Source organism: Vanellus vanellus (assembly GCF_965231255.1).
Source record: "Vanellus vanellus genome assembly, contig: HAP1_SCAFFOLD_2089, whole genome shotgun sequence".
Taxonomy (NCBI): Eukaryota; Metazoa; Chordata; class Aves; order Charadriiformes; family Charadriidae; genus Vanellus; species Vanellus vanellus.
Genome location: NW_028128089.1, coordinates 339 through 13,872, shown reverse-complemented (window position 1 = coordinate 13,872; position 13,534 = coordinate 339). Strand labels below are relative to the sequence as shown.

General features: G+C 52.2%; 1 protein-coding gene across 1 annotated transcript; it reads left to right on the top strand.

Moving 5' to 3' along the window:
- Window positions 1–3,611: 3,611 nt before the first annotated feature.
- LOC309684718 (T-box transcription factor TBX5-like) lies at window positions 3,612–12,247 on the top strand (the record flags this gene model as incomplete). Its single annotated transcript, XM_082500585.1, has 5 exons — window positions 3,612–3,752; window positions 6,301–6,476; window positions 8,168–8,262; window positions 11,217–11,336; window positions 12,100–12,247. Coding segments are annotated over exons 1-5 (558 nt in total), but the record flags the coding sequence as incomplete, so codon positions are not given.
- Between the last annotated feature and the right edge of the window lie 1,287 nt (window positions 12,248–13,534).

The window sequence follows — 13,534 nt, the reverse complement described above, 5'->3', positions numbered from 1 at the left end:
TTTTTTTTTCTTTCTTTCTTTTTTTTTTTTTTTTTAATCAGAGCAAATAATTGGTTCCCGAAACACACTCGAATCTGTGCAAATAACCAGGTTATCATTTACTATATATAGCGCGGAGTGCTCGATTCCAGAGGCGCCTGAGCATTCAGTTGACAAGTTTCCTGCTCGCTCCACCAACATGATTTAAAAAAAAATAAATAAATGTAAATTAAGCTGAATAATGCCAATACCGTTGGATTAACTGGGCTGCTCCTGGTGAAGCGGGAGCTTTGCTACTGGTTTCCCCCTTTTCGTTTTCAAGAAAGAGTGGGTTTTCCTGGAGTTTCCAGCGGCTTGGGTGATAACACGCTCATATATGATCTATACTCCCTCACACCCGCATATATACATATGCGTTGTGTGACTCGGTGTATAAATATATATGTTTATGTGCATATACACACACATGTATACAGAGAGGTTCCACACACACAGCCTCGCTGTATTTTACATTGCACCAAATGGATTTTTTGGGGGGGCGGGAGGGGGGAAAGCAGGAATCTCCCTGATAGGGCTTTAAAAAGAGGAGAATAATACAAATTAACCTTCCATTACTGCTGCAGTCAACCATGACAGAATAGGCCAGTTGCGTGGTTGGTGACGTCTCCGTGTCCTATAGGAGCAAAGCTCGTGAGATAGCAGCTATCGCCTTGAACTCTCTTTATTTTATTGGAGTATGGCTGGTAATAAACAGTAATATTTAATTTGTCTGAGACCACAAATCGGCTTCTAGCTGGAAGGCTCCTTCGCCTTGACATTACAGTCTTAGTGAGCCTGGACTTGGTCCCTTTTTTTTTTTTTTTTCCCTCCCTCCTTCTTCATCCTCCCCCCCCCCCCCCCCCCCTCCCCTTCCCAACCTGCAGACGGAAATAAATTCGATTTATTTGCATCGTTTTCAACTTGTCTTCAAGGTGTTTGGGAGCTAGTTTGGCATTGGAGAGGTGAGTGCTCTTTCCCAGGCGGCGGCCGCGCTCGGGTTCGCTCTTCCAAACTTCAGGGATTTTCACTTTTCCCTTTCTTTCCGCCGAGGGGAGGGAAGCTCGTGTTCTCTCTCGCCGGCGGCTGCGAGAAACCTTTCTCCTCGCTGCTTTAATTTATTTTTATTTTAAGACAAACCCCCTCTTCTTTCGGGCGAGCTGAATGCCTGGGGAGGAGGTGGCGGGGGGGGGCTGTCCCCTACACACGTGCGGTGCGGCCGCATCCGCGCTCGCCGCTCCTTTCCCGCAGCGCGGCGATCTCCCGCTTTATATTTATTTTTTCCTCCTTTTTTTTTTTTTTTTTTTTTTTCTTTTCCCCTTCTCCCCACCCCCATCCCCCGATTTTACACCTTCCAGAGCAGCACCCAGGCGATGAGAAGGGCTTGGCGGGAGCCACCCGGTGCCCGCTCGCCCCAAGGCCGGGGCCGCTCCCGCCTTTCCCCGCCGGGGGTGGTGGGGGAGAGAGAACCTCCCGTTTCGCTCCCTCGTTTGTTTGGGTTTTGGAAGGGCTCCACGGCTCCCTTCCCCTCTAAAAATAATGAAATATGGGACAAGCTTTGTTCTGTTTGTTTAAGTAGCGTTCTCTGGCTTCTTCTCTGCGGCTACAAGTGCAGTTATTTTATTATTCTTATTTGCAAAGCGTTTACTGTTGGCTGTTTCTTCTCAAGTAGCTGGTTGAGCTTGGCGTGAGCGGGGAGAGGGGTTTGGGAGATGCCAGACACCCTCCCGCAACGTACCCCCACCCCATCACCTCCACCCCGCTCACCCCCCTCCTCCCCGATAGCCGCTCACCCCCCCCCCCCCCACCCCCCAAAAAACTTTTGCGCTTCCTCACCTCCAACTTTCAGAGGGCTCCGGTGTTATCGCGCCCCGCCAGAGCCGGGGGCACGGGTGGGTTTGCTGCAAAACCGCCGCCAAAAGGCAAAAGAAATGATCAAGAAGGCAGAAAAGAGTGAAGGATTTTGGCGGGGGGGGGGTGGTGGGGGGGACGGGACGGACACGACACCGACCAGAAGAGGGTGGGGGTAAGAAGAGGAGGAGGAGGAGGGTGGGCAGAGCAGATCTAAACCATGCCGTTTATTCCGAGTCTTATCAAAAATCCGCCTCGCCAATCTGGTTCTCTTCAGGCTGCAGAATGCGACAGGGAGGCTGTTTACCCTGCGCTGACCTATTCAACTTTACCCTCCAAATAATACATTTAAAAAAAAAAAAAAAAAAAGAAGGGAAAAAAAAAAAAAAAAGGAGCGAGAGGGAGCGAAGGAAGATGCAGATAAACCCACATCCCCGCTCCTCGCTGACGGTTTGATTATTTGAGCACGGCAAAGAGCCCCGGGAGGGGGCGGGGGGGGGGGGGGGGGGGAGAAGCTGCGGCCCTCGGCCGTTGTTGGCGGCGGGGCCAGGGGTGAGGAAGAGGATGGGGAAGGGCAGGGGAAAGGATCCCGGATGACTCCAGAAGTGGGGACATGGGGAATCCACCACCTTCCCTGGCTTTTAGGGTTTCGCACCCCGGGGGTCCACCTCCCCTGGGTTTCAGTCCCACTCCACCACCGTTCACCCATCCCACTCCAACCTTTTTTTTTTTTTTTTTTTTTTTCCCCAGGTTATATCTATTAGGAGAGTCCATGGGGGGGGGGGGGGGGGGAAGGGGGACGACACAACCCCCCCCAATAAAAGGCCTCTGTGAGCATTAGTAAATATAGAGCTGGGTTTAAATCTACCCGTCTAGGCTGCCTTTGAGGAGGGGGGGGGGGGAGGTGGGGGGGGAGGCGGGGGTGGTGTGAGGTTAGCGGAGCCAGCGATTTATTTAAAGGGGTGAGGGAGGGGAAGGTGGAGGAAGGGGGGGGGGATATTCCCAGGCGCTGAATTTTCTCTTTGGTTGGGAGAGATGGATGGAGAAGGGAGGGGAGGGAGCGGGGAAGGAGGTAAGGGAGGGGGAGGGTTGCTGGGGAGTTTGATGATTGTCTTTGTGCCTTGTTCTTGTTTGCCGGCCAGAAAAATAGGCTGGAAAAGGAGGTTTGGGGGGGGGGGGGGGGAGGGGGCGGGAGGGAGGGCTGTGTGAGAGTGAGTCTCTCCGGAGCAGGATCCCAGCTGGTTGGGCAGTGGGTCCCGGCACTTGGCGAGCGGAGCTGGACGAGCCCACGTCACCTCCGCGCTCCGCTCCGCTGCTCTCCGCGCCCGGCTCCGCGCAGCCACGGCGGCAGCGCCGCGAACCTGCCCGGAGGAGCGGCGGCTGCCGGCCCGCCCGAAACTTTTTTTGGGTTTCCCCCCCCTCTTTTTTTTTTTTTTTTTTTTCCCAAGGGGGTGCTGTTTTCTTTTTCCTCTCTCTCGTCCTCTTCCTCTTTTTTTTTTTTTTTATTACTATTATTTTTTAATTTTTATTTTTTAGACGAGGAGTAGAAAGAGCGGGGTGGGGAAAAACTATCTTCCAGATCAGGCTGAGAAAAGGGGTGGGGGTGGGGGCTTTATCTTGGTCTCAGGATCCTTTCTAGTGCGTCTGACAACCTGGAAGTGTTTGGAGAGAGCGAGAGAGAGAGAAGCAGGCAAGCAGGCTTGCATTGGATAGATTTTTTTCTTCCAGGCTGGGTTTTCACATGCTGAGCCGCAAATAAATAAATAAAAAGGAAATATGCACACGAGAAGCCTGATCCCATTGTAATTTCCAGTGCAAAGGGGGAAAATATACACATATATTATGTATATGGAGATGCATTGAGTGCATGGAATTCAACACGCAAGGTAACAGCTCTTCCATTGCCATGTATGTCCGTCGGTGTCTGTAATCTGTCTGTGTGCCTGTGTGTGACCGAGGGAGAGCGAAAGTGGCTGGCTGGGGGCATTGTTAGACACAAATTGTCTTTGCCGAGGAGCTGCGAGGCCTCGGGAGACGTGGGGTGCCGGGAGGGGGGGGGGGGCTGCTCTCCCCAGGGCTCCCGCGGCGGTGTTTGGGGGGGGTGGGGGGGGAAGCCGGGGCAAAGCTGGAACAAAAGCAGAGCGTGGTTTGGGTTGGTTGTTTTTTTTTTTTTCTAATTTCCCCCCTTATTTTTTTTTTCCTTCCCCTCCCGCAACCCCACTTGGTGCTACTTTAGCAAGGGAAGATGCATTTTTCATACAGCCACCGCGGCCTGGTTCTGTCAAGCTCTATTTCTTCTCAGAAGCTCTTTAAAGGGGAAAAAAAAAAAAATAGAAGCCACGGATCGCCAATTGCTCTTAGTTGTATGGGTTATTTTTTTTTTTTGCCGTCACCCCCTCTTTGATTATTATTATTATTTTTATATCTGCTTAATTACGTCTGGGCGCGGAGAGCATCGGGGAGGTTCGCTGGAGCCGGGCTGCCCTGCGCTGCCATAGCTGGGTCCCTCTTTGTTTTAATAAACATGCTTTATTTTGATTTATTTATTTATTTCCCCTCCTTTCGCCCTCGCCTTAACTTTGCCAGCTCAAGGGGAATAATAGCTCCAAGCTGGAGGGAAATCGATTAAAAAAAAAAAAAAGGATAACCGGCACTTCCCAAGCTGCGGCAAGGAAAAAAAAAAAAAAAACAACAAAAAAACCCAAACACACCAACACAACAGTCTAGGGAAGAAAAAAAAAAAAAAAAAAAGAGGAGGAGGGGAAGAGAAAAGCCTTAAATGGTCCCTGGAGCTGCGGCTCTGCCCCCGCGGGCCGGGCCCGGGCCCGGGGCAGCCGCTCCCGCTCCCCTCCGCGTACTTTCCGCGCTCGTAGCGGTTTTGCTCGGTCCTTCAGTGAGTTAGTGCCAGGCGCCCGGCTGGTGTGCGGTGGGAAAAGAGCGTTTGGGGAGGGAGGGAGGGAGGGAAGGAGGGGGGCACGGGCTGGTTCTGTCCACGGTCTTTAGCTCCGGAGGTGTGGACCTGGAGTCCCTTCGCTTTTTGTCCTTTTAAATTATATATACGTATATGTATATATTACCCACCACTAGCAGGGAAGATCATTTTCTCCCCCCTCCTTTCCACTCCCAATTTTCCTCTGCATTTAAAGGAGAATTGCCTTTTTTTTTTTTCCGCCTCTTTTATTTATTTTTTTTAAAACGGCTTTTAAATATTGTTGCAGGGAGAAGGAGAACTCATTTCAGAACATTCTCATGTACTTAAAACCAATATTGCCTCCATATGGTTGGCCTTTCAAAAATGAATCCCCTTCTTTGAAACATGCAAGAGATATTTTTTTTTTTAAAGCTACTAAAACTCTAAACTCCTTAAGAACAAAAACCCTAACAGATAATTCAATTGCTTTTATCTTTTTTATTATTTTTTTTTTCCCCGCTTTGAAACTTTTACCATTCCTGATAGAGCCTTTTAAAGCTGCGTCAAAATACTCCTTTTAAGACTGTGGTTACTCGCATCAGATGTAAACCGTGGATTTTTTAAGCTCGTTTTCTCTGTTGGTGCAGTTTTACTCTAAATGTTACGGCTTAGTTCGCTTCAGCCCCTATTCCACCCCCCGTTCCCCAGCCCGAGTGCGCGTTACCTTGCACAGTGTCTCGACCGACTGATTTATTTGCACTTTTATATTTTGATTATCTCGTCCATCCTTTGCTTTACTTGCAACCGGCCGGGGGGACGGGGGGAGAAAAGGCTGGGTTTGCCTTTTTTTTTTTTTTTTTTTTTCCTTCCCCCCGAGAAGTTGAATTTTCTTTGAAAACGGGGTTCTGTAAGGGGCGTCTCGTGTCGGTGGCATTTGACTGGTCGAAACTGGAGTGGGGCGAAAGCCCTGGGAGGAAAGTGGGGGTTTTTAAACCCCCTCCTCGATCGCAGCGAACCCGGGAGGTTTGGAAGCGTTCAAGGCTCGGGGGAGGCTCGTCCCCAGCCCCCCCCCCCCCACCTCATCCCGGCCCCCTGACCTCCACAGTCACTTGTGTGATGAGTTGGCCGCTCCACGGCCCCCCAGTGCCTTGTTCCCCGCGTCCCTCCAGACAGACCTAAAATACGCTGTTTACCTTGTCCAAAAGATGCATTTAATAATATCGCCTCCCCCTTCCCCTCCCTCCCACCCCCCTCCATCACCCCCCCCAAAATCCTATCATCCCTTGCGGGCTGCGATAATAAATAAAAGTCTTTATTTCTCCCTCTCCCAAAGTTAAAGGGCCTTGTTCCCTCCCCGGGCAGCTGGAAGTGAGTTGGGGGCAGCGCGGGTTTGTCGGGCAGCTCTGCCTAAGCGCTCCCATTGCATATGTGTGCGTGTATATATATATATATATATTTTATTAAACGTCAGCGTTGACTTATGCGTCTCTTATCTCTGCTCTCTCCCCGATGTGTGCCTGCAGTGGGGGATTCAGCGAAGGAAGCTCGTAACATGGCGGATAGCGAGGAAGGCTTTGGGCTCCCGACCACGCCGGCTGATTCGGAGGCCAAAGAGCTCCAGGCTGAAGCCAAGCAGGACACTCAGCTGGGGGCCACCAGCAAGCCCCCCACCTCGCCCCAAGCAGCCTTCACCCAGCAGGTAAGGACCCACGCTTCTCTTTCTCTCATCTTTTTTTTTTTTTTTAAATTATTATTATGAGTTTTATTTTTTTTCCACCTTTTCCCTGCGGTTTTTCCCCCCCAAATATCAGCTCAGCTGGGTGGCCGCTGCTGCTCTGGGCGGTGATGAGTCATTTCAGGCCCCACGGGAGGGAAAAGTCTCACCTGATGGTGGGCCTCATCCTGCTTTCGTGTTATTTGGGGTCCTGTTCAAGCGCTAAACCTGCCGGCGCGCCCACGCGTGAATATTGGGGTGCCTGGAGGGGCACGCAGGGAAAAGCCCCCCAAAATACAGGAGAGAGGCACCCGCTCCTGCAGCGGTAGGTGCATACCCACAGGCGTCCACGCGTGAGTGTACACACGCGAGCACACACACAGACGGCTGCGTGTATGTGTTTGCTGTGGACTTACGAACGCCCGTGCGTATTTATATAGGTATAAACATATATATATATATATACGTGCGCACCCCATGTACGCCCGGGCGTATGTATGCACATGCAGATAGAGCCGCACTCGTGCACACACACCTCTCCCCGCACCCACGCAACGGGGCCCTGAGAGCAGACAGGGGGTGTCACGCGTGGGCACCCCGGGGCCAGGCACACCCTGGGGTGCCCCTCATCAGCCCTCGCCCCCCCCCCCCCCTCCATCGGTCCCCCGAACCTTCTCCCCGGGGCGCCGCGTGTTGCCGGGACACGGGTGGGCTCCCACGCGAGACGCGGCGGACCGGGGCCAGGCAGCCCCTCGGTTTCTCTGGTGCCGTCCCCCGGTGCTCGGCTCCGGGCAGCCCGGGGAGGGGAGAGGAAGGAGGGGAAGAGGGGTTTTTCCACCGAGATCGCCTCCCCTTCAGCGGCTGCGGAGCCCCCCCCCCGGAGGCCCCCGCTTATCCCCTGGCAGGTAAAACCACGGGGGAAAAAACCTCCGCCCGCTGTGGATGCCGCCCACGGGGGTACGGGACACGGGGACCGGGGTCGCCCTGGGGCTCGGGACCACCGTGTACATTGGGAAATCGCCCCCCTCCCCGCCACCCGAATTGTTTAGCGGGGCGCTTCGGCTCCATTTTCAGTGGGGGGGGGAATCCGCTCTGCCTCCCACCCCACGGGTGGCGGGGTGGATTGTCCCCGCGGTGGCATCTGCGGTGCTCAGCGTGGGGCCTCGCTGCGAGCGGCTCTTGGGGGTGGGGGGTAATTACAGGAGTGGGGCGAGGGGAGCGTGGAGCTGACACCCCACGCCCGCAGAATTGGAGCCGGCCGGGGGTAAATCAGTCACCAGTGGGGTGTAGATGTGCCCCGGCTGGTTGGGCCCGAACTGCGGGGGTGTTGCTGCGGGGGTGGCCGGGCCGGGAGGATGGGGGCTGGAGCCGGTTGCGGGTGCTCCCTGCCTTCCCCTCTCCTTCCCGGGAGTACCGAGGCCCGCAGGATCCTGCCCCGTGTCCCGTCCCCCACCCCCACCCCCCGCCTTGAGCAGCATCACCAGGCTCCGGCCTGAAATCCCATTTTCTCCGCTTTTTGCGGCTGGATTTTCCCGGGAATGCCCCGAGCTCCGGCTCCCATCTCCCGGCCTTTTCCCTCCGAGCTTCCCCTCCCTCCTCTCCCGGGGCTGTCGCCCCCTTCACGCCCCCGGCTGTCCCCGCACCGCTGACGGTTTGTGCCTCCCCCCCTTCCACAGGGCATGGAGGGGATAAAAGTGTTTTTGCACGAACGAGAGCTGTGGCTGAAATTTCACGAAGTGGGGACGGAGATGATCATAACAAAGGCCGGGAGGTAAGAGGTGGTGATGGTGGTGGTGGTGGTGGTGGGGAGGAGGAGGAGGAGGAGGAGGACGTCCCCCCTGCGCGGCTGAATCTGCCCCATTTGTGCGTGTTTGGAAAAGGGGGGGAATTATCTACCCGGGGGGGGGTGTAGGGGGTACGCGTGTTCGCGCAGCCGCGTGGGTGCGGGTGTGTGTCCGCGGTCGCAGCTCCGCTCTCCCTGGAGTTGGTGCGGTCACGTCTCTCGTGTGCGACCCCCCCCCCCCCCCCCCGCCGTGTCCCTTCCCCACCCGTGTACGTGTGCCACGGCGCCGGCAGCCCCCGCAGAGCCCTGCCCGGCGATGCCGGCCGTGCGGAGAGCCCTCCCCGCCAGGCTATATTCCGAAAAAAAAAAAAAAAAAAAGGGAAAAAAAGAGAAAAGAATAAATAAAAAAAATTGTTTCTTCTGGCTTCTTTCTTAACCAGAACAGTTGGATCGTTAATCCCAATTTTCAGGCCTTTGGAAGCTTTCCAGGCGAAGGCGAGTTGCAACCGCTTGGCCAAAAGCTAACCTGGTTTAGAGCAGCTCGCTGGGCGATTTCGTTATTTATTATTATTGTTGTTGTTATTATTCATTTGGATTTAAAGGAGCAGCTCGGCCCTTCTGCGATTTTGCAATGCCTCGCGCTTTTATTTATCTTTTTTTTTTAGAAGTTTCCTATTTATTTTGCGCACGTCGGGGCGAATATATCCCGAACACCTACGCTACCCCATTTAAAAGTATTATGCTACTGGTTCCATACCCACAGCAAAGCTGTATAGATGCAGAGATAGATGTACCCGCAAATAAACAGCGTGCGGGTCTAACTGCGTCCAGACACGCGTTTCCGTACGTGTGTGTTTTGTCTGCGTGGGTGTGTGGAAAAATATACAGCCTCGCAAAATCCAGCTTTATTGGGGCTGCGCCTAATCGAATCCATGAGCGGCTTAATAAACCTGATCCATAGATATTTATGCGTGGACGCGTATATATTTGAACGCGTTTGAGGCGATTTGGCATTATCTTTAATATTCATATATTAGAGGACTGTTAAATTGAGGAGTGCCTGAGCCAGCGCGACCCAAGAAAATAGTCTTTCCAGTCCCGTCAGCAAACTGGGGGAAGCCCGAGGAGAGACTCTTTTCGTTGTGATTTTAAATTAAAATCCTCGGAGGAAGAGGGGTGGTGGTGGTGGGGGGGGAAAACACCCTCCACGCGTAGAAATAGGAATAGTTTTAGATTGCGAGGGCACAATAAACAACGCAGAGTCAGACTTTCATTTTGCTCGCTCATCTGGCATTTGTTGTGGGCTTCCAAAATTTGCCTGAAAAGGGAGGAAAAAAAAAAAATATCGAGCTGGTTTTATAAAGTTTTAGCGGATAGATCTGTCTCCCGGCTCGCCTTCGCCTGGAACTTCGCTGCTGCTGGAAAAAAAAAAAAAAAAAATCGGTTTTAAAGAAGGGTCTTGTGCGCGAGGGGAGGTGGTACGAAGAAAGAAGGGGGGGGGGGGGGATGCAGGGGGGAAGGTCCTGGCGCCCCCCGCCGCCGCCGGGACACGGGCTGGGGGAGCGGAGGGACCTCCCGAAAAATCCCAGTTCCCCGAGGGGGAAAAAAAAAAAAAAAGAAAAAAGAAAAAAAGCTCACGGAGGGAGACATAAACCACCTTGCAGAAATTTCAAACAAATATCGCAGTGGACAGAGAGCTCATCTGGAGAGCAATAAAATAGACATTTACAGTGCAGGGGCTTTCGGGGAGATAGGGGATAGGTTTCCTGATTTATATAATTCCCCGTGTTTATTGTTGGAGAAGCCCGTGTTCTTGCTGGTCAGGTGTTTTCGATGGAGTTACAGATCATTCTTCAGGTGGAATTTGGTTTCTTCTCCCTTAAAACGTTGAAGATAGTCTCCGCTTTCTTCGTTGGTAGCCCTCCTTCCCTCCCCCCCCCCCCCCCTTTCCCTTCCCTTCCCTCCAGATTTTTACAGCTGAATTAACCCCCAGCCCAGATGCCCTATGGCAGAGATAAGAGCCCGAGCCTCGGAGAAGAGGTGCAAGTATTTTTAGAGGTGTGTGGGTTTGGGTTTTTTTTTTTTTTTTTTGGTTGTTTATGCGTGTTTTAAGTCCCAGGCATAGGTTTTCATCTGCTTTATTTTTAAATATTTGGAGAGCTCGAACTAAAATAACATTGGCGTTTTAAGTCCCTGCCTTGCAGTAATGGAAAATATTTCGAAAAGCCCCTGTCTTCAGTGTGTATCCGAGCGGTTCCAAGGATTTGTCAGGTGTGTCCGCTGATGTCTCTGTACGCGCGGAGGGCTGCGCGCAGATTTGGTGTCACACCTGAGTGCGCGGAGGGTTGTGTTTTGTTTTTTTTTTTTTTATTTTAATTTTTCACATCTGCACATAGAACCGTTGACACACACAGGGGCGGTTGAAATAGATGTATTTTAAATATGTATATTTCTATAAATATATAGATTTTTACTTTTTTTTTTTTTTTTGGCAAATCTCCCCTCCTGTTCCAGCGGTTCATGTATAGAGGGAAGTAACTTGCTTCCAAAAGTTCTCACGACCACATTTGTTGGAAGAAGGAAGAGTCGAACCTTTGGCGAAACACAAAATTAAGGAAAATAGGAATAGACGAGTAGGTGAATAAATAACCCCGCCAGCCTCGTAATTAGGATTCCGTCTTGAGAAATCGCCTGATTCGCCTCAGCTGGGACCCGGGGCGGTACCCAGCGGCTCCCAAACCTCTCCCCCACCCCCGGGGAAGGATGCACCCCCTCCTCTGCCGGAGTCTTTCGGGAAGGTCCACCTGAGAGTTTGGCGTTGATTTTTAGTTAAATTACCCCCCACCCCCATCCCGTCTCCTCGCAAACACACGCACGAAACCACCTTGGAAAACTTTCTTTTATATTTATGCACTTTTTTTTTTTTAAAATCTTTTTAATAGGCGCATGTTCCCCAGTTACAAAGTGAAGGTCACTGGACTCAATCCAAAAACTAAGTACATACTGTTGATGGATATTGTACCAGCGGATGACCACAGATACAAATTTGCAGATAATAAATGGTATGCACGCGTGGGGGAAAGGGGAGGGAGGAGAAGACCCCCGTGTCGGGCTTTCTGGGTTGCCCAAATCTGGGCAGCGCACGTTGGGAGATACCCTTCAATCAGCCGCTCATCCTTCTTTTTGCCCCCCGCGAAGGGGAGATGTTGGGGCTGCAGGAGGGGGGGGGTTAATTTGAGCCTCTCGGGATGCTCCCAAGGTCCTTAGAAGAGAAATGGGGGGGGGGGGGGGGGGAGGAAGAGAGAAATCTCTCGCAATTAGCTAACGATAACTGTAATCCTGTTTGACGATGAGATTATTGGCTATTGTGGAGCCAATAATTGAATTCTATTAAGGAAGGGAATATCTCCGGGCAGGAAAATCTTTAAGATTGGGATACAGTCTGTCTTTTGCTGCTGGTTCGGGTGCCGATAATTAAGGGGGGGAAGGATGGGGTTAAACAGGGAAACAGGGAGAGCCATCTCCGACGGGAGAGGTGCCAAAGAGTTCCATTAATTCCCCGAACGGGGTTTGTAAATGCTTTTTCTCCCTAAACACGGCGTGACCGCCCGGTACCGCGCTGCCTCCACGTACGCGGACACTTGAGTGGGTGGGAACCCCCCGGGGGTGGGGGGGTGAATGGGGCAGCAGGACCCCACCGGAGGGGATGGAAGGGATGCAGAAACCCCCGGGAGGGACCCCACCAGAGGGGATGGAAAGGGTGCAAGAGCCCACGGGAGTGTCCCCCCACCCTGTCCAGAGCTCAGTGCCTGTGTCCCCACGCAGGTCGGTGACGGGGAAGGCAGAGCCGGCCATGCCCGGGAGGCTGTACGTGCACCCCGACTCTCCGGCCACCGGCGCCCACTGGATGAGGCAGTTGGTTTCCTTCCAGAAGCTCAAACTCACCAACAACCACCTGGACCCCTTCGGACATGTAAGTACCTGCGTGTGGGAAAAGGGCACCGCACCCGCGGAGGGCTGCCGAGGGCCCCACGCGTGCTCACAGCCCTCTCCCATGGCGTGTCGCTTACCCACGCGTGGCCTCCACCGCCACCAAGGTCACGGCAATGTCACCCATCCCCAAATCCGTTGTGTTGGTAGGGTGATATTTTCTTCTCTGAGAAGGTGAGATGAACCCCAATGAAGGACCCCCCCTCCAAAAAAAAAAAAAAAAAAAAGAAAAATAACGGAAGCATAAACCTTAAAAATGGGCTATTTCACAGCACCACGTGGGAATTGATTACAGACCCCCGGGGCCTGGAGTTCACGAGTGGGCGCCGGGTTTAATTGAGTATTTAGCTACCTGGTTTTAACCTCATGGGGAGTTCTGGAGCGTTAAAATCTGCCCGTTGCTTCCACGAATTTGGCTAACAGGTAAAACCAATCAGGCATAATCATTCGGGTAAATAAGAACCAAAACCATGTGGATGCCTCGATCCCACCTCCAAAAAAAAAAGCAGCAATAATTAAAGACAATAATAATAAAAAATATTGAAACCCCGCTAGACTTTCTTGGACATAAAAAAGGTCTTTGCTAGACTCGTGGGGCCGTGAAAGCTTGTGTGAATTCTGCAGCCAGGAACAGCCCTCCTTCGAAGGTCTCCAAAGATGCGTGTTCCTCTGAGCAAATATATATGTGCGTGTATGAATAATATATATCTCTCCCTATAAATATATATATATATATAATTACTTAAGCGGGTATGCGAATCCAGATCCCGCCATCCCTTTCCAAGAGCGTATTTTTCTCCAGTCTCATTTCAACACTTCACCTTCATTTTTTTTTCCCCCAAGTTGTTTTGTTTTTTTTTTTTTTTTTCTTCGCTTTTTAATGATAAATCTTGTGCTATTAAATCCCTGCCCACGTGGTCGCTAAGAATCTGGGGTGGTGGTGGGGGAGCCTGCAGGGCAGAGCGGCCGGACGACCCCCCAGCCCACCCCAATCCTGAGCATCTTTTTACGATCCTTCCTTTCGCCTTCCAGTTGGGAGGTTGATTTCTTTTTTATTATTTTTTTTTTCTTTTTATATTTATATCATTTTATTGTAATTTTGCCTTGAGCTGGGGGCAAAGTGCTCCGCAAGCACGGCTTTCCGGGGATCGGGATCTTCCCCGGGAAGCGGGAGGGGAGAGAGCGGACTCCGCAGCAGCGCAGCCGGGGGGAACCTTTCCTCCCCCTCCCCCCGGGGGGGATTTTGGGGAGCATTCCCGGGGGATGGGGG